Source organism: Salvia miltiorrhiza, chromosome 4 (genome assembly GCF_028751815.1).
Source record: "Salvia miltiorrhiza cultivar Shanhuang (shh) chromosome 4, IMPLAD_Smil_shh, whole genome shotgun sequence".
In the NCBI taxonomy this organism is placed as follows: domain Eukaryota; kingdom Viridiplantae; phylum Streptophyta; class Magnoliopsida; order Lamiales; family Lamiaceae; genus Salvia; species Salvia miltiorrhiza.
Window position 1 is genome coordinate 1,664,894 of NC_080390.1, and position 21,362 is coordinate 1,686,255.

A 21,362-nucleotide genomic window follows, 5' to 3' on the forward strand; every position below is an offset into this window, starting at 1 on the left:
ATTATAGATATAGCAACTTAAACAAACAAAATTTCAGATATTTTAGGGAATCATAGTATTCTACACTAAACACTACAGAACACTCTGTGAATTTATTTATTATAAGCCCTTTAATCACAATGGAAAGAATCCTCCAACTCTCTGAAAAATGTCTTAATCTTGCAACATCTCAAAGCTATTTCATACTAGCTCATTTAAGTACAATACTGGGCTCCCGGAAGTGATTACACGATGAATACAAAACTCAATCACTCACCCATCCGAATGAAGCTCTAATCAAATCGAACTTCCCTGCTATCATCCTCCTAGTGAATCCCAACAAATTTCAGCAGCCATAATATGAAAGGACAGGCCTATCACACAAGGTGCCTGTATAAATACCCCTTTCATTGCAAGCAGGAGTGCATGTGTCGTATGTGTGAGAGTGCATTGAGAAACTTGAGAATTAGTAGAGTGGCCTGCTTGACAGTTGAAGCAAGGGTACCTGGAACCATAGCTCAAGATGTGAGACCAAATGTTTGAATTAGGTCAGTCTCCTTTGGCTGGTTGATGATCTTTTCAAACATTCCTTTCAAACCATCATGAGAAATCATCACCTCGAGGATCCTGTCCTCGATACCAGAAGAGGGATGCTTCTGTCGGTTGCTTTCATTTGAAGATGAGAACACCAGCTCAGATAAACGCTCCTTCTCAGCTTGCCTGCAGTATTTGTCGGCCTCAGTAGTTCCAGAAGTCATCAGATGGTAGGTGTGGACAAACTTCTTCTGCCCGATCCTATAAGCACGACATATTGCTTGCCTTTCCACAGAGGGATTCCAGACGACATCCAACAATACTACCCTTGAAGCCCCAACCAAGCTTATGCCCTCAGAGCAACACTTGGTTGATGCAAGCATGATCTTGGATGCACTCTGCGGATCATTGAATAAATTTATCGAAATTTGACGCTGTTTTTGATATTGCTTCCCATGGATGTGAAGAATTTCTTTTCCTTCAACCCATTTGAAGACTTCTTTCAACTGTTCCTTGATAAGCTCAAGAGGCTGAATATACTGGCTGAATACTAGTACTCTCTCTTTCACTGCCATACTGAGGCGAACTAGCTCCAGAAGAAATCTTGTCTTTACGCCTTCGTGAGGATTGAGCTTGGATGCCTCAACTGCAGCCATGTCAATTCCAATCTTTGCATCTTCTGTTGTTTCACAGTGTAGGAAAAGATATGGGTGTACGGATATCAAAGAAACTTTATGTTGAAATATAAAGTTGTTGGAACTTTGCAATCTCTCAATCAAACTATTCTGCAGTGTAGGGGGTTTGAGGAGGACAATACAATCTCTCAAACCGGGCAGACTCTGCTGAAGGATGTCGCCTTTATGCAGATGAACAAACGGTGACATGCAAGTTTTTAGGTACTCCACAGCACGGTCAACATCTTCTGAAATCATAGAAGATTGCCAATGCTCCCCCTTGTGTTTTCTGCTTGAAGACATGTTCTTTGCCACAACTGTTTTACCAAACAACTTCTTTCGTGCAAGCACATCTGCAATCGCTGGCCTGACTATTCGCAGTGTGTTGAAGAGTTCGCCAAAATTGTTTTGGAATGGTGTTCCAGAAAGAATCACACGCTTCTCCGTCTTAAGCTTGAGGAGAACATTCCAAATGCTACTCCTATGATTTCGAGGAGTGTGCCCTTCATCAAGAACAACCAGTCCAGGCTTTTCCAACAAAATTTTCCTCATCTTCTCTTTATAACTATCAAGATACTTTCTCTTCTTGTTTCTTTTCTCTTTTGTGTTTCTTTCCCCCGTTAACTTCTCAAACAAGTTATAGCTGATTCCCAGAAAGCTCCCCCCCATGCTCCAAGAACATATCTTTATCATACGAATAGCTTCCTTTTCTTTAATCTTGGTCTGAGGAATAAGTTCGAGAGCAGCCTTGTTCTCCTTGCCTGACAACTCAAAATTGCTCAGATTATGAAAGGGGAACTCAACATTCCATTTTTTGAACTCTTCTTCCCAGGTGAGGAGAGTGCTGGCTGGGCTAATAATCACTGGCATGCAGTTAGGGAACATCTTGAAGTAAGTTTCGACAAAAACTATAGTCAAACGCGTCTTCCCAGTCCCCGGAGCATGAGAAATGATGCATCCACCCACTCCAACAGGATCGGTGCTCTTCAGTTCATCAAGATTGATGCTTCCTGCCAGGTTTTTCCACAAAAATTCAAAGCCTTCTCGCTGGTGCTCATACATACTCTCTAGTACACCTGGTTTGATGCTCCAAACGGTACCAGTAGCAGTACTACTTTTGCGAGAATCAGCATCATCAATGGTTGAAGGATGTATGTGAAGTTCATCATACTCTAAAAGTTGTTCTGGTTCAGAACATCTTTTTCTTTCTGATTCCCTGTAAGTTCTCTCCGCCTGCATAAGGCGAATATAAAAGAAACTCAAATTGCAGAAAGTATCTTATTCCAGCAGTAGTTCACAATTTTATTGATCATAGTTTGTTAAATAGGTTAGGGATACCTATCAAATAAATATACTAACCCATTCAGGCATGACGTCCTTTGGTCCGAGTTCCACATGGCGACAGAAGATACATATTAATCCTTCCTCATCTTCTAAGACCAACTCATGTTTCCCTCTGGAACATCTCGCATGCTGAGTTTCTTCAGGAGGAGAACTTTCCTTTTCTAAGATATCCTGCAATACATGAAAATAGTGTGAAGTCATATTGTATTCTCTAAATCATGCTAGTTTACTAGAAAAAATGGAGCAATACACATAGAGTAGTCTTATGATCCTTGACGTATATAGAATATTTGAAAAACAATCAAGGAAACCTGCTGCTATGGCTGGTGTTGGGGAAGGCAATCCAGAAGTTTTATGATCACATGTCATGTATTGTTAGAGAACATGATTATATATTGTTGAAATCAATTTGTTAACTACCTTTGTTGACAATTTAAACCAAGTTGCTGTTGCTAAGTAACTGAAACGAACCCAAGTTGTTCTGTAAACTATGCTAGTCCTGGAAAGAACAAGTGAACAGCTTATTAAGGTACAACCGGAATTCCCCCTCAGATAGGCTATTTATGTGAATTCAGTAAAATGTTAGTAATCTTTAATTTAATCAGGAATGTAGATTTAATCAGGAAGTTAGCAAAAAAGAAAACACTATTTGAAATAATATGGCTTGTACGGAAAGAAGTAGTAGAGAACCTCGCCAATGACGTTTCATAAAAATTGATTGACAACAAATAGCTAGTGAACTTTGAAAAACTTTTTTAAAAGCAGTGAACTTTGAAAAATTTAAATATGCATCATTTAAGAAAAACCGAAAAAGAGAGCTAATGTTTCAGCAAGTAATGCTTAAGCTAGAATAACCTTGGGGTAGTCAAATGATTGCAGTTCCTCCAGTGCCCACTCGGAGTCTAGTTTACAAAATAAACTGTCGATCTCTTTTTCATACTCTGTTTTTTCCACCTGTTCTGGTACCTCATCTTCAAACCTGAACTTCCATGGAAGAGTAGTTTGAGTTTGAGATGCAAGAATTAGTCCACCTCCCAATACAGCATCTGCAAGCATGATGCATAAATCTGAAAGCAAAATAATATTATAATATTAGCAATAGAATATCTCTTGTATGATGTATATCAAAGAAGGGAAAGAAGATCAATCAACTCATTTTGATGGAATATTGTTTATAGTTATGATTTGATTAGCTCTTTTGAGAGAGATTATGTTAATTGTTTCCAAAAAAGAGATCCTAAAGTCATGTTAATTTCTTGGTACCTTTTATCTAGTTTACATTTTTGTTTATTCCATTAATAAAATATCAAGATTGTCCCCCAAAATAATCACTTCATTACCCTTGACTTGATTTGAAGATACTTGCTTTCTTTTCATAGGCACCTCCATTACATTGGCCATGTCTGCAGCCTCAGTCACAGCAGGATCATGTGAATCTGAACTGGCTGCTTCAGTTCTTTCTTTGTTACCCTCATCACTATGATCATAGACATCTTTCGAGTAGGAGGAAGGAGCTGCCTCCTTAGGTCCGGTTGGAACCTTCTTTTCACTAGCCAGGACCACAGGCTTATTCTTAGCACTCAGATGTGAATCTGAAGTCGTTGCTGCTTCAGTTATTTCCTTAGTACCATCATCACTATGGGAGAGACGAGCTGCCACCTTTGCTCCACGTGAATCTGAACTAGTCTCTTCAGTTCTTTCATTAGGACCATCATCACTATGATCATACCTGTCTTTTGAGTGGGAGAGAGGAGCTGCCTCCATTGCTCCGGGTGGCACCTTCTTTTCGTTAGCCATGAATGCAGTCTTAGCACAAAGATGTGAATCCGAATTGGTTAATTCAGTTATTTCCTTAGCACCATCATCACTATGATCATACCCGTCTTTTGAGTGGGAGACAGTAGTTGCCTCCTTTGCTCCAGTTGGCACCTTCTTTTCATTAGCCATGTATGCAGTCTTAGCACAAAGATGTGAATCCGAACTGATTACTTCAGTTCTTTCCTTAGTACCATCATCACTATGATCATACCCGTCTTTTGAGTGGGAAACAGTAGTTGCCTCCTTTGCTCCGGTTGGCACCTTCTTTTCATTAGGCATGAATGCAGTTTTAGCACAAAGATTTGAATTCAAACTGGTTACTTCAGTTCTTTCCTTAGTACCATCACCACTATGATCATAGCCTTTTTTAGTATTCGACTGGTTTGAGCATGAAGATTCTTTCAAGTTAATCTTCTCTTTCAAGCCCTCTTCTGCATCAGTTTCATGGTGAAAAGTTGTATCCATTTCTTCATTTTCTACTCGGACTTCACATGCCTCAACATGCGAGCTTAACAGTTCTACGTCATTGTTAGAAATCTCCACTTCAAAATCTTCATCAAGAGATGTATCATTTCCACTATCATTAGGTGATGAATCTGAATCCACTGATGAACCCAATGAGACATTGGCAACTTCGGATGTCTTTTTTATGCTCCCCATCTTTGATCGTGTCCGCTTTGCAATACATACATCCATGTCCTGCTTTGCACCATATGAGCTGGCTTCAAAATCTTGCAGAGATGCACTAACATGATTACTATTGGACTCGGTGCTTGAGGAAGAGCAAAGAAATTCGTTTGAGTCGGAAGCTTTTCTCTTTTTTATGTTTCTATCATTCTTTTCAGAAGATGATATCTCCTTGCTCTCTCTCCTGACATTCTGTGCAGAAGTGGCAGCAATATGTTCTTCATCTTGTTCTTGACAAGTTGAGGACGCAATCTCCGAAACAATCTGTCTTCTCCAATTTCTGAACTCAGACTCATCGTTGTTCACTAAAAAATTAAAGAAAAAATTGAAATGTAAGCATAAAATTATCATGCTTCCATCATCTATTTGAAAAATGATAAGTTCTTTTGAAATAAGTTCACAAGGTCCTTTAAATCCTAAAGTTTTAGTAGATCAAATCGTTTAGAATGTAAGAGTAGGGATTATGATATCTTAACTTCAAAATTAATTTACAAGTATTATTATGACTCAACTGCAAAGTAAACGCCCCCCTAAGGGTATTGTTAAGTTGATTATGGGTCAATAAGTATAAGTTATAAGGATATATGTACCAAAAAAGAAATAAATGCATAATTTTAAGGGATAGATGGAACTATAACAAAAACAAGATCAATAGAGGAACACTAAACTACTAAAGTAAAAGAAATTACCCTTTTGCTTCTTTAGATGATCACGAGCTTTTGTAATCCTTTTTGGCCTACTATCATGGGGGTGAGGTTCCGTAAGGGACGCGTTGGCGTGAGTGGAGTGGTCACTACAGTGATTGTCGGGGCTAGATCTCATATGCTGATCATTATAAGGAATACTCTCTCTTGCATTTCTCCTAACGCACACCTGGGGAACACGACACATGAGGTCCTGCGCCAGCTGCTTCTCCCCCCAAATCTGAAGCTCTTTCTCATAATTTTTTCTGAAGTTTTGCCTGCGCGGCCCCCTGTTTTGCTTCACTTGGATTTCGTGTTCATCCCATCTCAAAGTAGACAGAATTCGCTCCTTAAACACATTAAATTGTCTTGCAACAAGATGTGGTCTATGATGTACCACATAGTTGTTGCAAAACAATGGGGCTAGAAGAGTCCCAAATTGTACCTGGTCCTGTAGGGAACGAGGCAAGAGGGATGAAGAATATGGTGACCATAAGACTTCCTGTTCATCCAAGCAACTCAAAGTTAGATTATAGTTAAAAGTATAAACGAAATTAATTATATAATTAACTTACATCTTCAGAAATATTTTGAAGAATCTTATCTACTCTATCCATGTACACAGGTTTGTGATTGTGAGAAATTCTTTGCACTTTCTCCACAACCCAAAACATGAGAGGCACTCCACGGTCCTCTAACTTCAACTCAATTCCAATGGCATCTCGCAACTTTGGTATACGAATCAAGAAAAAACTCTACCAAAAAAATATATCAAAACCCCTCCACCAAAAACAAACAAAATTAAGAGAGTAACTTACCATAAGCACCCAAAGGTTGCCATCAACTGCCCCCTTAGGAGGGTTTACACCCTTACATTTATTGATCCCGGAGTAGAGGAAGGCTAGCAGCGCTGCTCCCCAAGCATATGAGTCCACCTCTTCCAATCTTTCCACAAATTGGACATAGGTGGTGTCGACCCGTTGCCCATCAGAAGAGGGTACAATAAAGCATGAGATAATAATTAGTAGCACGGCAATCTTCCGCTTCCTATGTTCTTTGGTCACATCTATCGCGATAGCTCTCAGTTGCTCCATGGAAAGAGTCCTCTTCATCTGTTCCCCAAACACCCGTGTAAAAGCTTGTTCATCGCGACTATTGGAGCTGATTACTGGTTCACCCCAAATGGGTAAACCAGTCAAAAAAAGGACATCCTCCAATGTTACGTTTAGATTGTAAAGACCAAATGCGAAGACACATTTTTTACAATCATACTTCCTTAAGAGAGTTTCCACAAGCGGCTTTAAGATGTTCGATTTTGGCACCTTCAGGAGCCTGAATAGACAACTTGCATCACTACTTGCCTCCAGCTCAGCCTTGAAGTCTTCATCAAGACCCTCGTATAGTTGTGCGATGGTCTCTAATTTTCCACACCCCCTTATTGCCATTCCCTTAACAAATGTGCAATGGAAATAAACACATGCATCAACCCATTTTCTCACAAGATGCAAACTTCTCCAATCAACAAATAATATACCTATATCCCACAATAAGTGCAAGTACTCATGCGTCAACACATTTTCCGAAAATTTAAGGAACCCTTTCTCCAAAAGAAATGTGTATAAATCTGGTTTCTTACATTTTAGACAACTAAGACAAGAAAATAACAATAAAATAATTTCCAATTATAGATATTTTTCCTTTTAGTCATCTTTTGTTCGTAATCTTCTGAATTCATATTTAATGCAAGCTTTAAATAATTTAACTACAAATATACTTATTTCATTCTTATATGAATTAAAGTTTAATGGGTTAAGTACCAAATTCCCCCTTATCGATGGCGTCCCTATCGCGTACAGGACCCTTGTTTACTACCTCAACATGGCAAAATCGCACCAAATTTCCCCCGCCACTTAACGGTCGATAACGCTGTCCATTTTTTTTTTAATTAATATGGAAATCGAACGGTAGAAACGGGACCAAATACCCCCTACGCCGCCGGGCCTCCTCCCCCTTCCCTGTTCGATACAAGGCGCACGGACACACACCGGCTCTGTTCTAGCGGACGTCGCCGGTTGTCACTGCCTTCGACGCAGCGTGGCCGGCTTCTCTCCTTCCCCCTCACTTCTTCTCTTCTTCCCTTCCCCCAAATCAAAATACATCTAGGGTTTCTAGTTTTTAAATTACGATTTTCTCTTCTTCACACCTTCCACTCCTCTCTCCTTCCCCCTCACTTCTTCTCTTCTTCCCTTCCCCAAATCAAAATACATCTAGGGTTTCTAGTTTTTAAATTTCGATTTTCTCTTCTTCACACCTTCCACTCTATCACCATGAATATGCTGCCCTATATGATGGCGGAGCGCCGCCACCAGCTACCGCCACCTCCTTAATTCTCTTGTCTTGTAAATTGCCAATCATGGAGGCACATAATTACTTAGTTTTTTTTTTGTGCCATGGAGGGGAGGTTTTGGGCCTGGAACGAGTTGGGGTGGTGGCCATGACAGCGGCGGTGGGTTTGGCGGCGGCTCTGGTGGTGGGGGTGGGTTTGGCGGCAGAGGATTTGGTAATGGCGGTGGTGGTGGAAGTGGGTATGATTTTGGGGGAGGTAGTGGCGGAGGGTGGGGTAGCGGTGGTGGTGGAGGATCTGGCATAGGCCAAGGTGGTGCTGGATATGGTTCCGGCGGCGGATACGGAGGCGGCAGTGGTTCTGGTTCCGGGATGGGAGATAAAATGAAGAATTTGTTTAGAGAGAGAATTTCATTTCTAACGGTGAGTGGCAGAGGCAATTTGGTGCGATTTTGTCACGTTGAGGTGGTAAACAACTTGACTATAGGGTCCTGTACGCGATAGGGACGCCATCGGTAGGGGGGAATTTGGTACTTAACCCAAGTTTAATTTATTATATTTTAAATTTCATTAGGGACTCGTAGCTTTAAGAATCGACAATAATTTGATTTTTTCAAAAGTTATTTATTATACTATAGATTCATACAGCTATATGATCCTCTAAACAATATCAACTTTTTCCTTGTTTACGCCTTATTTGCACCTACTTTCACCAAATTTGATAAAAGAACTATATTGTCCTTGACAATACTCTTGAGAAATATACTTACAAAAAGGATGGACTTTCTTTTAATTTTGTTTTGTTTTCAATTGTCTTGTTAAAAAATAAATTAAATTGAAAATTAACAAATACTCATACTCATACCATATCAATATCCCACAATATTCTTAGTGCAAGTACTCATGCATCAAAACATTTTCCAAAAATCTAAGGAACCTTTTCTCCAAAAGAAATACTAGTATGTGTATAGTTATAGTCTCTTCCCTTTTAGACAATAAAATAAAAATAGAATAATATCCAATAGTAGATATTTTCTCTTTTAGTCATTTTTATTAGTAATATACTTAATTCATATTTAATCCAAACTTTTAAATAATTTAAATACTAAATATACCTATTTTATTCTTATATGCTTTAGTTTATTTTAAATTTCATTAGGAATTCTTAGGTTCAAGTATCGACAATAATTTGATACTATAAAAGCATGCAGGGATATGATCCTCTAAACAATATCAAAATTTTCTCCTTGTTCACATATTTGCACCTATTTTCGTCAAATGCGATAAAAGAACCACACTATAAACTGGTCATGGTCATGCCTTGACATTACTCTCAAGAAAGGAGTATCTAATAAGTGATAGAAAATCAGCTTATAAAAGTTCTTTTTTATGCAAATAGAGGTCTAAAGTTGAACAATGAAATAAAAGCAACGGGTTTTATGTTACACATATAATATAGGAGATTTAAGTCTATTTCAAGAGTGTAGTATATATAATATGCAATGCCTTCTTCCAATTTGCTAAGGTCGTAACAATATGTTGTTCTACATATTCTATTTTAGTAATTGAGGTACTTTATTTGATCGTTTGTATGATTCTTGTTTCTCAGTTAAGTTAGACATGTAAGTATAATTAACTATTTATCAAAAAATTGAATTAGTCAACAAAATTGATAGCAATGCAATACCACTAAAATAATACAAATATTTAACTAGAACTCGTAATACACATACATTGTACGTCTTGTTTGGTAGTTTTGGTTAAGTAATAAGTTTAATTAATCGGGGGCCACAAATATACTTGTAATACACGTTCATCATACATGCTGCCAACCATCTTCACGATTGACTAATCTTGGTTTTGGCATGTAACTTGTATTCCATTCAATTTCTAGAGCATCTCTAGGCATCATCAATTCTACAATGCTAATTAGAGAAATAGAACTATCCAATAGGCCGTAACTGTAACACCCGAATCTAAGATATGTGATTTGAACATCATTTCACAAAACATTTGTCAAGATTATGAAAAAACTACCAATTTCGATCCTCAGCTATCACCTTAAGCTACTAACACTTGATGCTAGCCCCATACTACTTAAAAACGAATATCATCCTTGGCCTATTGAGTCGACTAAGAGATTGTAAATGTTCATAACTTCTAATAGATTAAATGGCTTATTCTCTGGGTCAAGTTTTATTCTGAGTTTGAGTTAGTAAAATGAAGTTGACTAACAAAAATTGATATTCATAAGATTATAGAGGTAATGCCTTGGGCATGCAATGAGAAGTCATAAAACAATAATTCAAGGTTTCTATGGAAAACACAAATTGCTAAGTGCATTAGAGGGAGCTTTCTGTATAAGATTTGTGTGGTTGTGTATACAAGTTAGATAATTTGTTGTTGTTGGTGTTCGCCTGGAATAAGCTTATAGAATTAGGTAAACTAGTTGAAATGTAGGTGAGAAATAACTCAAACATGTAGCAATCCATCAACAATTCACATACTCAAAATGCCTTAACTTGAATCAATTGGATTCAAGCAAACTCATAAATTTCAGTCATTATGAAATCCCCCAAGAAAAACAAGAAACCCACTAACCTAATCGCCGACATCAGGCGGTGGATTCCTCAATGTGCGAGTGTTGCAGAAGCGAAGAGTGAAAGAAAGAGAGATTCCAATTAGGAGTTTGACGATGGGAATTAGAGCATCTCTCAAGTCTCACTGAAGCTCCGACAAATTTTCCTCTTTCGTGTTTCCCAATCCCCTTTATTGGCGCAGCCATCACTGTGGTGTGGGGGCTGCAGAAGGCCTCGAGGCGGGAACCATTTTTAGTGCTCATCAAAATGTAACTCATTTTACTGTGAGATGTCAATGTCTCGTACCTTTCTTGTGGAGTCGTTGAAATTGTTGCAGAAAATTCTTATTTATTGAAGGATGGGATGCAATTTATGAGAAAAATTATACTCAATTAAAAGTTTACGTATATTACACTAACATTTAAAAGTCATGGAAAAAATGAGAATTCGTCCAAAATTGGTGAATTTTTGCCTATTTGTCCTAATAATTTTATTAATTGATAACAAGATACTCCTTTCGTCCACCAAAAATATGACACTTTTGGTGGGCACATATTTTAATAAAAATGGTGGTGATTTTTATGTAGTGAAGAAAGAGTCCCACCAAAATTTAAAATGAGTGGTTGAAATTGAATTAAATTTTTTTTTTTTGTAAAAAATGAGTGTTTGTAAGGATTAAAGATAAAAAAAATGGTGGAGTCATATCTTAAAATGGAAAGTATCATACTTTTTGTGGACACCTAAATTGACAAAATAGTCATACTTTTCGAGGACGGAGGGAGAAGTATTAGATGTTATAATTAAGTAGATTGTATAGGTGAAATTAAACTATTCACAATAAGGGATGGTAATTCGAATACGATTAGTCGGTTATACCTATACCCAAATCGTATTTGACGAATTATGGGTTATTCGATAACAGTATTTTACGGTTTTGATATCGATTTTGAATAGTAAATTTAGAGTTGAGTTGGTTATTGGGAAAGGCGTCAGCTACTCATAATCTCCAATTTTATACTGGATTAAATTATGGATTAATAAGTAAATTGTGTAGATTTAATTAACGTAATTGCATTTCTAGGACCAGTCTTTTATTTCTTGGGTTTCTATTATATAATTTAAATTATTTATATTTCTTGAGTTTAGTTTTAGGTTTTCTCTATCTTTTATTTCTTTGCAAAATTTACATGGATATTGAATTAGTACTTGTATAGGCTTGTTCATTATGTTTTCGTTTCTTTAGTCTATATGGATACGATATTCTATTGAGGCAAAATTAAAAGAAAAAGAAAAACAATGGCATTAAATAAATGTGAAAAACAAAAATAAAACAAAAAGAAAAATAAGGGCATGTTAGTCTTTTCAACACTCAATTGGGTACATTTTATATGTTTATTTTGGGGTGGGCACATTTTATGTTTCCTTTTTCAAATAGGGTAAAAAAACCCATTAACCCAACCTGTTTTTTAGTTGTGTGTCTTGATGTGATGTAGTGAATGTGAATTAATAGAATGAAATAATGTTACCTCAGATATTTCCATTGACTTCCTTCATGTATTTCATTTGCAACATCAATTAAATTGCTCTTTAGAAAAAGTAATTTTTTTTTTACTATTTTAAAATGGGTTTCCACAACATATATATAAAAAATAAAAAAAGCTTTTTCAAAATGACACAAGTCAAGAACAAATTTGAAGCCAGGCTCTGAAAAGGCTAAGGCCCAACAAATTGTGTTTTTTTGGACGTGTCCAATTCTACAACTGCGATTTACAGTTTATTTGCCATGGACTAATTAATAAGTAAAAAATCAGATTGAATATCCTGTAGATTCAAGAAAGTGGCCCAAATAAAAGGTGAAGAAATCAACTATAGTAGTATTATTATTGAAACAGACTAATCTGTATCATGTTGAAAAGCAACTTGCACATTACCACAACAAAGGAAGTCTAAAATGAATGTTGCCAGAGAAAGTTTAGCTGCAAAATCCATAAACAGTGAATGAGAGAGAGAGAGAGAGTCTATTAATGCTTAAATGAAGATGAAATATCAAAAATAGTAATCAAATAACAGTATCACCATTCACCACAAAAGTGAGGAAGAATAAATTATGAGTGAAAGTATCAGAGTGTTCACAACCAAACCAGAATTCTTGTGTCCTGCACTGCAAGGCAAGGTAGCTCCACTGTAACAGCCTCTCTTCTGCTCGACTCCTTCACAGAGATCTTCAAGAACAAACGTACTGTTTTTCGGGCTGTTACTGAACAAAACACACCAAATGTAAGGCCCCTTATGCTTGTGGCTGTCAATTATACCCACTCCAGCTTCAGTGATCATCTTGTTTCTCAGCAGAGACAGCGTCTTCTGATCTTGAACGAGAACATTTGGGAAGGCTTCATGTGGCTGATGATATTTCTGGTGGCATCCCAAAATAAGGCCGGATATGGTTCCAAAAGTGGGGAGCTCAATACCACAATTGGGAGCAAAGACTTAGGTGAAATCATTCTCTAATGGCTGACAATGGATGGTATTGTTGCTGCTGCAGTTGCTCTTGCATTCTTGTGCATACTGCAGAGCAATGCACCCGAGGCCTCGACTGCTGCTTAACTTGGGAAGCTTCTGGGATGTTCGATTGTTGTTGATGATGGCAAGAAGGTCGTTGGCAGCATTTCCTACAGCATAGATGATGAGCAACAGTACTTAGTTGAGCTATCACTGCTTTTCAAGCTCTAATTAGATCAGTTAACTGACTATCAAAGTAAATGATTCTTGACAAAGAAATATTTGGATTCTCAATCTTCAATTTGATAATCCATAGTTGCATGATCCTATGTGAGAGATCATTAAACTAGACTACAAAATATGAGTTGCAGAGTTAGCATTATACATTTGAGAGACATCACTTTTATAGGACAAATCACTAGTTTTCCATGAATAAGGATTATAGAGCCAGTGAAGTAAGCCGAAAGCAACTCTAGCTTGCCTTCTGCTGTAATAATTCGATATACAGAAACCAAACACTTTCGTCAATTCACCAACACTCCAACTCTAGAAAAGAACAATAATTGAGAATCATATAATATATGAGAGTTCTTGCCTATAATCTGTACTTGCATATCTTTGAACTTCTCTGTTTCTAATTTCCTATAAATGAGAACTCCACACTATTCAACCAAGAATTAGTGACATGGCAGCGATTTTCCCAACTCTTGAAACCTCATGCTACAATCTATACTTAAGTAAGATAATTCCCATTATCCAAAACTCCAAAATGTCATCCACCATTCTTGATTCCAGCTTTGTTTCACAAAACCACTAACAAAGTAACACTAAGATTCACATTTACAACCACAATTAACCATAAAAACATAGACATTTATGCAACCCACAAAGTAAACATATTCAATCAAACCATTGCAGCAAAGTATAATGTTAAAACACACACACACACAATAAGACTATGGAAGAGTAAGGATGCCGTTTGCAAGGAGAAGATGCACCTATATAGACCGCTAACCGAGCTGGAGTTTCTGCTTTCGTCATTTGCAGAGAGTCATCAAGGAAAAATGAGAGAAAACTAGACAGTTAGAAGAGAGCATTAGTAGAGTGGCCTGCTTGACAGTTGAAAAAAATAAGATAACTAAGCAGAAACTAGACAAGATACCTTGGAAACATAGCTCAATCTGTTAGACCAAATGTTTGGATTAGATCTGTCTCTTTTGGCTGGTTGATGATCTTTTCAAACATCCCTTTTAAGCCATCATCAGCAATCATCACCTCAAGGATCCTGTCCTCAATGCCCGAAGAGGTATCTTTCAGTTGGTTGCTTTCATTTGAAGACGAGAACACCAGCTCAGATAAACGCTCTTTCTCAGCTTGCCTGCAGTATTTATCATCCTCTGAAGTCCCAGAAGTCATCAAATGGTAGGTGTGGACGAACTTCTTCTGCCCGATCCTATAAGCACGACATATTGCCTGCCTTTCGACGGAGGGATTCCAGACAACATCCAACAAGACCACCCTCGAAGCCCCAACCAAGCTTATGCCCTCGGAGCAGCACTTGGTTGATGCAAGCATGATCTTGGATTCACTATTCGCATCATTGAACATATTTTTCAAGAGCTGCCGCTGTTTTTGGGTTTGCCTCCCTCGCATCTGAAGAATTTCCTTCCCTTCAGTCCATTGGAAGACTTTTTCCAGCTGTTTCTTTATAAGCACAAGAGGTTGAATATACTGGCTGAAAACAAGTACTTTCTCATTCACTGCCATGCTTAGGTGAACTAGCTCCATAAGAAATCTTGTCTTGACACCTGCTTGAGGATTGAGCTTGGAATCCTTAACTGCATCCATGTCAATTCCACTCTTCCTACTTTCTGTTGTTTTACATTTTAGCAAGAGATATGGGTGCACAGATATCATAGTAACTTCATGTTCAAACTTGAAGTTGCTGGAGCTTTCTAATGTCTTAATCAGACTCTTCTGCAGTGGCAGGGGTTTGAGGAGGATAACACAGTCTCTCAAACCGGGCAGACTCTGCTTGAGGATGGTGCCTTTGTGTAGATGAACGAAGGGCGACATGCGAGCTTTTAGGGACTCCAAACCATCTTCTGAAATTAAAGAAGATTGTCCATGCTCCCTCTTGTGTTTTCTGCTTGAAGACACTCTCCGTGGCATGACCGCTTCAGCATACGTCTTCTCTTGTGCAAGCTCGTCTGCAATTGCTGGCCTCACTATCCGCAGTGTGTTGAAGAGTTCGCCAAAGTTGTTCTGGAAAGGAGTTCCAGAAAGAATGATCCGCTTCTCCGTCTGAAGCTTGAGGAGAGCATTCCAAATATTACTCCTATTATTTCGAGGCGTGTGCCCTTCATCAAGAACAACCAATCCAGGCTTCTCCAATAGTATTTGCCTAATCTTGTCATTATTTCTAGCAACAGCCTCTGTCTTCTTATTCTTCTTTGTCTTCTCTTTTATGTTTCTCTCTCCGGTTAGCTTCTCAAACAAGCTGTAGCTGATTCCCAGAATGCTCCCCCCCTTGGCCCAGGAATATATCTTGACCATACGCACAACTTCCTTGCCCATGCTCTTGGTTGGAGTAAAAAGCTCCTTGCCAGACAATTCAAGATTGCTCAAGTTATGGAAGGGGAACCCGACATTCCATTTCTTGAACTCTTCTTCCCAGTTGAGGAGAGTGCTGGCTGGGCTAATGATCACTGGCATGCAGTCCGGGAACATTTTGCAGTAGGTTTCAACGAAGACCATAGTCAAACGCGTCTTCCCAGTCCCTGGAGCATGAGAAATGATGCATCCGCCTACTCCAACTGGATCAGTGCTCTTCAGTTCATCAAGATTGATGCTTCCTGCCAGGTTTTTCCACAGAAACTCAAAGCCTTCGCGCTGGTGCTCGTACATACTCTCTCTTACACCTGGTTTGATGCTCCATACAGTACCAGTAGCATTACTACTGCAGCCAGCATCATCAACATCATTGGTTGACAAATGAAGTTCATCAAACGAGACTTGTTCTGTTTCATTGCATTTTTTTCTGCCTGAATCCCTGTAAGTTCTTTCTGCCTACAAAAGCCGAATAAAAAGACACAAAATTGCAAGAAATATGATCAACTGCATATTTAAACACAAGTCTAGCCGAAGAATATTTCTATTTCAGAGTGATCAGTAGCAAAAAAATATCTTATTCCAACAATAGTTCACCACTTTATTTATCACAATTTATTAAATAGGGTAGGGATCCGAACAAATGTACTAACCCATTCAGGCATGACATCCTTTGGTCCAAGTTCCTCATGACGGCAGAATATACATATTAATCCATGCTCATCTTCTAAAACCAACTCATGTTTCCCTCTGGAACATCTCGCATGCTGAGTTTCTTCAGGAGGAGAATTTTCCTTTCCTAAGATATCCTGCAATCCATGAAAATAGTGTGAAGTCATATTCTATTCTCTAAATCATGCTAGTTTACTAGAAAAAGGAGCAATACACATAGAGTAGTCTTATGATCCTTGACTTATTATCGAATATTTGAAAAACAATCAAGGAAACCTGCTGCTATGGCTGGTGTTAGGGAAGGCAGTCCAGAAGTTTTATGATCCAATGTCATGTATTGTTAGAGAACATGATTATATATTGCTGAAATCAATTTGTTAACTACCAGTGTTGACAATATAAACCAAGTTGCTGTTGCTAAATAACTGAAACGAACCCGAGTCTTGTTTTATTCTGTAAAACTATGCTAGTCCTGGAAAGAACAAGTGAACAGCTTAGTAAGGTACAACCGGAATTCCCCCTCAGATAGGTTATTTATTTGAATTCAGTAAAATAGTAATCTTTAATTTAATCAAGAGTGTAGATTTAATCAGGAAGTTAGCAAAAAAGAAAGTTATCTACAAGTACTAGGAAGACTATTTTCTGCAATGGGAAGTAGTAGAGAACCTTGCCAATGACGTTCCATCAAAATTGATTGACAACAAATAGCTAGTGAACTTTGAAAAGTTTAAACATGCATCATTTAAGAAAAACTGAAAAAGTGAGCTAATTTTTCAGCAAGTAATGCTTAAGCTAGACTAACCTCAGTGTAGTCATAGGATTGCAGTCCCTCAAGTGCCCATTCACGGTCTAGCACACAAAATAAGTTGTCATACTCTATTTCTTTCTCAGTTTTCTCCACCGGTTTAGGTACCTCGTCTTCAAACCTGAACTTCAGTGGAAGAGTATCTTGAGTTTGAGATGCAGGTGCCTGCTTGGCTTCTTCACAAATTTCGCTGTCTGTAGGAAGTTGTCCACCTCCCAATACAGCATCTGCAAGCACACTGCATAAATCTGAAAGCTAAAAAGTCAATAGTATTAGCAAAAAAAATCTTTCCTTTACAATGTATGTCAGAAAAGCAAAAGATGATCAATCAACTCATTTTGATTTAATGATTTACTTTATAATTATGGTTAGATTTAGCTTTTTTGAGAAATAAATATTGTTCTTGCTTGTTCTATTTATTCTATTTCATTACCCTTGTCTTCTCTTGGAGATACTGGCTTTCTTCTCATTGGCACCTCTGTTTCATTAGCCATGTCTGCAGCCTCAGTCTGAGCATGATCACGTGAATCTGAAGTGCCTGCTTCAGCCCTTTCCTTGGTATTCTCTTCAGTATGATCATTGACAACTTTTGAGTGGGAGGGAGGAGCTGCCTTCTTTGGTACTGTTGGCACTTTGTTTTCACTAGCCATGTCTGCAGGCTTACTCTTAGCACGAAGATGCGAATCCGAAGTCGTTGCTGCTTCAATTATTCCCTTGGTACCATTAGGACTATGATCATGGCTGTCATTTGAGTGGGAGCTAGGAGCTGCCTCCTTTGCTCTGGTTGGCACTTTTCTTTGATTAGCCATGCCTGCAGGCTTACTCTTGGCACGAAGATGTGAATCCGAAGTCGTTGCTGCTTCAATTTTTCCCCTGGTACCATTAGGACTATGATCATGGCTGTCATTTGAGTGGGAGCTAGGAGCTGCCTCCTTTGCTCTGGTTGGAACCTTCCTTTGATTAGCCATGTCTGCAGGCTTACTCTTAGCACGAAGATGTGAATCCGAAGTCGTTGCTGCTTCAATTTTTCCCTTATTACCATTAGGACTATGATCATGGCTGTCATTTGAGTGGGAGCTAGGAGCTGCCTCCTTTGCTCTGGTTGGCACCTTCCTTTGATTAGCCATGCCTGCAGGCTGGACTTCGCATGCCTGTTGTTGAATGCTCAACAACTCTATGTCGTTATCAGAGCTCTTCACTTCAAAATCTGAATCAAGAGAATTGTCAGATTCACTAATAGTAGTTAATGAATCTGAATCGGCTGATGAACCCAACGAGACACTTCCAACTTCTGATGACTTCTTGATGCTCCCTGTCTTTAATCGAGTCCGATTTGCAACACCAACACCCATCTCCTGCTCTCCAGCATATGAGCTGACTTCAGAGTCTTGGGGAGATGTATCGGACTCCGTTCTTGAGGAAGAGCAAAGGGATTCGTCCGACCTACTATCCTCATCATCATCATCATGAACAACATTCTTATGCCATGCTGGACCTTTGTTCTTCAATGCTGAGACAGAAGCTTTTCCCCTTTGTTTGTTTCCATCATTCTTGATAGAAGATGGTTTCTTTTTGCTCACTCTTCTGACATTCTTTGTAGAAGTGCCAGCAATATGTTCTTCATCTTGCTGCTGACCAGTCGAGGATCCAATCTCTGAAACAAACAATCTCTTCCGCTTCCTGAACTCAGCCTCATCAATTATCTCAATACCAAGCTGTTCATGCCTATTTTCATCTCTGTTCACTAAAGAAAAGAAAATCATCATGCTTCCATTATCTATTTGAACTTCAAAACCACATTTAATATAAATCCAAACCATAATTATTACTACAAGATTTAAATAGCAATTTGCAGGAAAAGCAACAAATGTATCATTACCTTTTTGTGCAGATGATCTTGACCTATCAGCTTGTTTACCTCTGAAAGCATCCCTAGAAGATTTTTTCACAATGTCAGCCCTCTTCTTCTTAGAGCTGATGTCAGAGTATCCTTGCCTATTTAAGGGAGTCTTGCCTTTCTTAAGCACACCCTTACTTGAAATATCTCTGAAACTCCTATCTTCATTGACTTCGGCTGAACAAATATATGGAGATGTAAGAAATTCTTCAACATGAGCCGCAACAGAACACAACAGTTTACACAAGATATTATATATACCTTAGCTTAACAATATCATGGTTGAAACAATAGAAAGTATAAGAATTAAACATCAATAGACGAGTATTAAAACGTTATTGGTTTGTCACCTTTACCTGCCAATGAAGTTGAGTCCTCAGCCAATGTATCAGAACCAGTGGAATAATCACTTAAACTGATTATGGAATGATGAGCAGACTCACAGGCACCACCAACTTTCTTGCTTAACCGAGCAGTAGAAAGGCCTTGCATTTCTGACTGCCCTCTCTTTGACTTGAAATATATTTTCCCACTCTTGAGTTCAGCTTTATCAACCCTCTGGATCTCAATATCCTCAGGTGTCGTTTCGTCGCTGTCACTCTCTGAACATGGCAAAGAAAAAACAGAAACTCACCATATAAGTTTATGCAACTGTACTGATGGCAAGTATCAACAGGGTAAATGAACAACAAAAAGAAGTCATAACATAATCACCTATTTGGATAAATGAACACGATTCGTGTGGATATGCATGTTCAGAATCATGGCCAACAACGGGGGTCTTTTTCTTAATTGCGCCCTTCTTAGGAGTGGCAGAAGAAGAACTTCTATTCAATTTTTCCTTGCTGGAGGATTTCATCTTTGGCGCGAAAAATGGTATCTGACTGATGTACTCAGCTTTATCAATAATCTTGATGGCACCTCCTTCTGAATCCAAGTCTTCATTGTCCATCCCTGCTCAGGCTTAAGGTTTAGAAAAATCTTCTACTGAACAGATGCAACCATATAAATACTAATAAGCCAATAGAAGCTTATACAACAATTTCTTTTTCACAAACAAACAATTAAATGCATTTGAAGTTTTATCATACCCATCTTTATGAAAGAACCAGATCTTTTTCTTCGGCCTCCAACACTTGTAGCTGGCTTCATTTCTCTCTTCCTCTTCCGCTCTCTTATACTATCATAGTAAGAGCTTGAAGGAATCCCCTGTGCTTGTGCTCTAACCCCTAAGTAGGCATCTCTCTTTGATCTGGTTCTCTCGGAAACACCAGACAAGAATGCCTTTGTAGCTTCTTCCTGATTCATTGAATGCCTATCACTCTAAATCACAATATTAGCTTAGATAGGCTTCCAATTTCAAATAGCAAATCATAAGGATTAACAAGTTCCTTTTTTTTTTTGTCTTAAAGCATCAAACCTACAGTACATTACTGATGCTGAAAATAATATATATACAGTTTACACTTATTTTAGTAAGAGAAGACATTCCAATCAAATTTAAAATCTAATCTTTCCACACGAAAGCACGAAATAAAAGGATCATCTTTCATTCATAGCCATAATGAAGAAAAAGATATGTGTATACAGCACTTAGAATCTTCTTAGACAAAAACTAATACTTACACTTCAAAAAAAAAAAAAAAATTATTTTTAGGACTTGATCAGTTTGATGGATTAGAGATAATTATTAACTCTGAAGATGTCTCATTGATGAGAACACTTGAATACAAGTATCTCAGTGCACAATGCATGTTCATTGTGAATATTTGAGAATGAAAGTAAGTTGCTTGAACTTTCTCAAAAGATAACCAAAGATCTTCTGTTAATATATATTACACACACACACACACAACAACAACATTACAACAACAAATTTTCCCATATATATACACACACAACAAACTTTCTCAACGAACTTTATCTCAGAATCTTTTATATTTTGTTTTATTTTTTGCGTGAAGGATAGAGAGGCGTACCATTTTTTGAAGTTGATGAGTAGCACGAAGACTCTTTTTCTTGAATCGACGGTGAATTTCTTAGGTGCTAAATCTGTTAAGACAAACGCTGGAGATTGTCAGCAACAATTATTTACATAATAAACACAGTAGCTTTATTTTTGAAAAATAAATGGAAAACAAAATATTTGTGAAATTCCAGTATGCAATAAATAATTGTAATCCAGCCTAGATTATATATTTAATACAGATGAACATTGGTTTGCAATATATGGAGTTT

The 21,362-nt window shown here is 37.9% G+C and overlaps 2 protein-coding genes across 7 annotated transcripts; both read right to left on the reverse strand.

Annotated features, from left to right (window-relative positions):
• Nucleotides 1-66: 66 nt before the first annotated feature.
• LOC131022115 (SNF2 domain-containing protein CLASSY 4-like) lies at nucleotides 67-11,326 on the reverse strand. 5 transcript variants are annotated; one of them, XM_057951520.1, is made up of 9 exons: nucleotides 10,664-11,326; nucleotides 6,992-7,167; nucleotides 6,538-6,887; nucleotides 6,295-6,474; nucleotides 5,726-6,221; nucleotides 3,872-5,341; nucleotides 3,387-3,598; nucleotides 2,547-2,702; nucleotides 67-2,420 (listed from the first exon to the last, which is right to left on the reverse strand). In XM_057951520.1, exons 3-9 carry the CDS (start codon nucleotides 6,829-6,831, stop codon nucleotides 498-500), a joined length of 4,731 nt encoding a protein of 1,576 aa, XP_057807503.1. In that variant the 5' UTR covers nucleotides 6,832-6,887; nucleotides 6,992-7,167; nucleotides 10,664-11,326; the 3' UTR covers nucleotides 67-497. The 5 variants fall into 5 exon arrangements, with proteins under 5 accessions (XP_057807503.1, XP_057807499.1, XP_057807500.1 ...); XM_057951516.1 differs by having other exon boundaries at nucleotides 6,538-7,167; XM_057951517.1 differs by having other exon boundaries at nucleotides 6,538-7,253.
• Nucleotides 11,327-12,665: 1,339 nt separating this feature from the next.
• Nucleotides 12,666-21,362, reverse strand: LOC131022117 (SNF2 domain-containing protein CLASSY 4-like). 2 transcript variants are annotated; one of them, XR_009101158.1, is made up of 11 exons: nucleotides 21,104-21,362; nucleotides 20,216-20,447; nucleotides 19,839-20,078; nucleotides 19,481-19,726; nucleotides 19,107-19,301; nucleotides 17,661-18,971; nucleotides 17,225-17,475; nucleotides 16,404-16,559; nucleotides 14,303-16,209; nucleotides 14,139-14,215; nucleotides 12,666-13,310 (listed from the first exon to the last, which is right to left on the reverse strand). XR_009101158.1 is itself a non-coding variant. In XM_057951521.1 (10 exons), exons 1-9 carry the CDS (start codon nucleotides 21,104-21,106, stop codon nucleotides 14,317-14,319), a joined length of 4,527 nt encoding a protein of 1,508 aa, XP_057807504.1. In that variant the 5' UTR covers nucleotides 21,107-21,362; the 3' UTR covers nucleotides 13,175-13,310; nucleotides 14,303-14,316. The 2 variants fall into 2 exon arrangements, 1 of the variants encoding a protein (XP_057807504.1); XM_057951521.1 differs by lacking the exon at nucleotides 14,139-14,215 and having other exon boundaries at nucleotides 13,175-13,310.

Coding starts and splice junctions, on each gene's coding strand:
- LOC131022115 (XM_057951516.1), bottom strand. CDS start 7,164: ATGGCAATAAGGGGGTGTGGAAAATTAGAGACCATCGCACAACTATAC. Junction 3,599..3,871: donor ATCTTCAAATCAAGTCAAGG/GTAATGAAGTGA, acceptor TTTTGCTTTCAG/ATTTATGCATCATGCTTGCA. Junction 2,421..2,546: donor AGGACGTCATGCCTGAATGG/GTTAGTATATTT, acceptor CGCCTTATGCAG/GCGGAGAGAACTTACAGGGA.
- LOC131022117 (XM_057951521.1), bottom strand. Junction 19,727..19,838: donor GTGTTCATTTATCCAAATAG/GTGATTATGTTA, acceptor TGCCATGTTCAG/AGAGTGACAGCGACGAAACG. Junction 16,210..16,403: donor AGGATGTCATGCCTGAATGG/GTTAGTACATTT, acceptor CGGCTTTTGTAG/GCAGAAAGAACTTACAGGGA.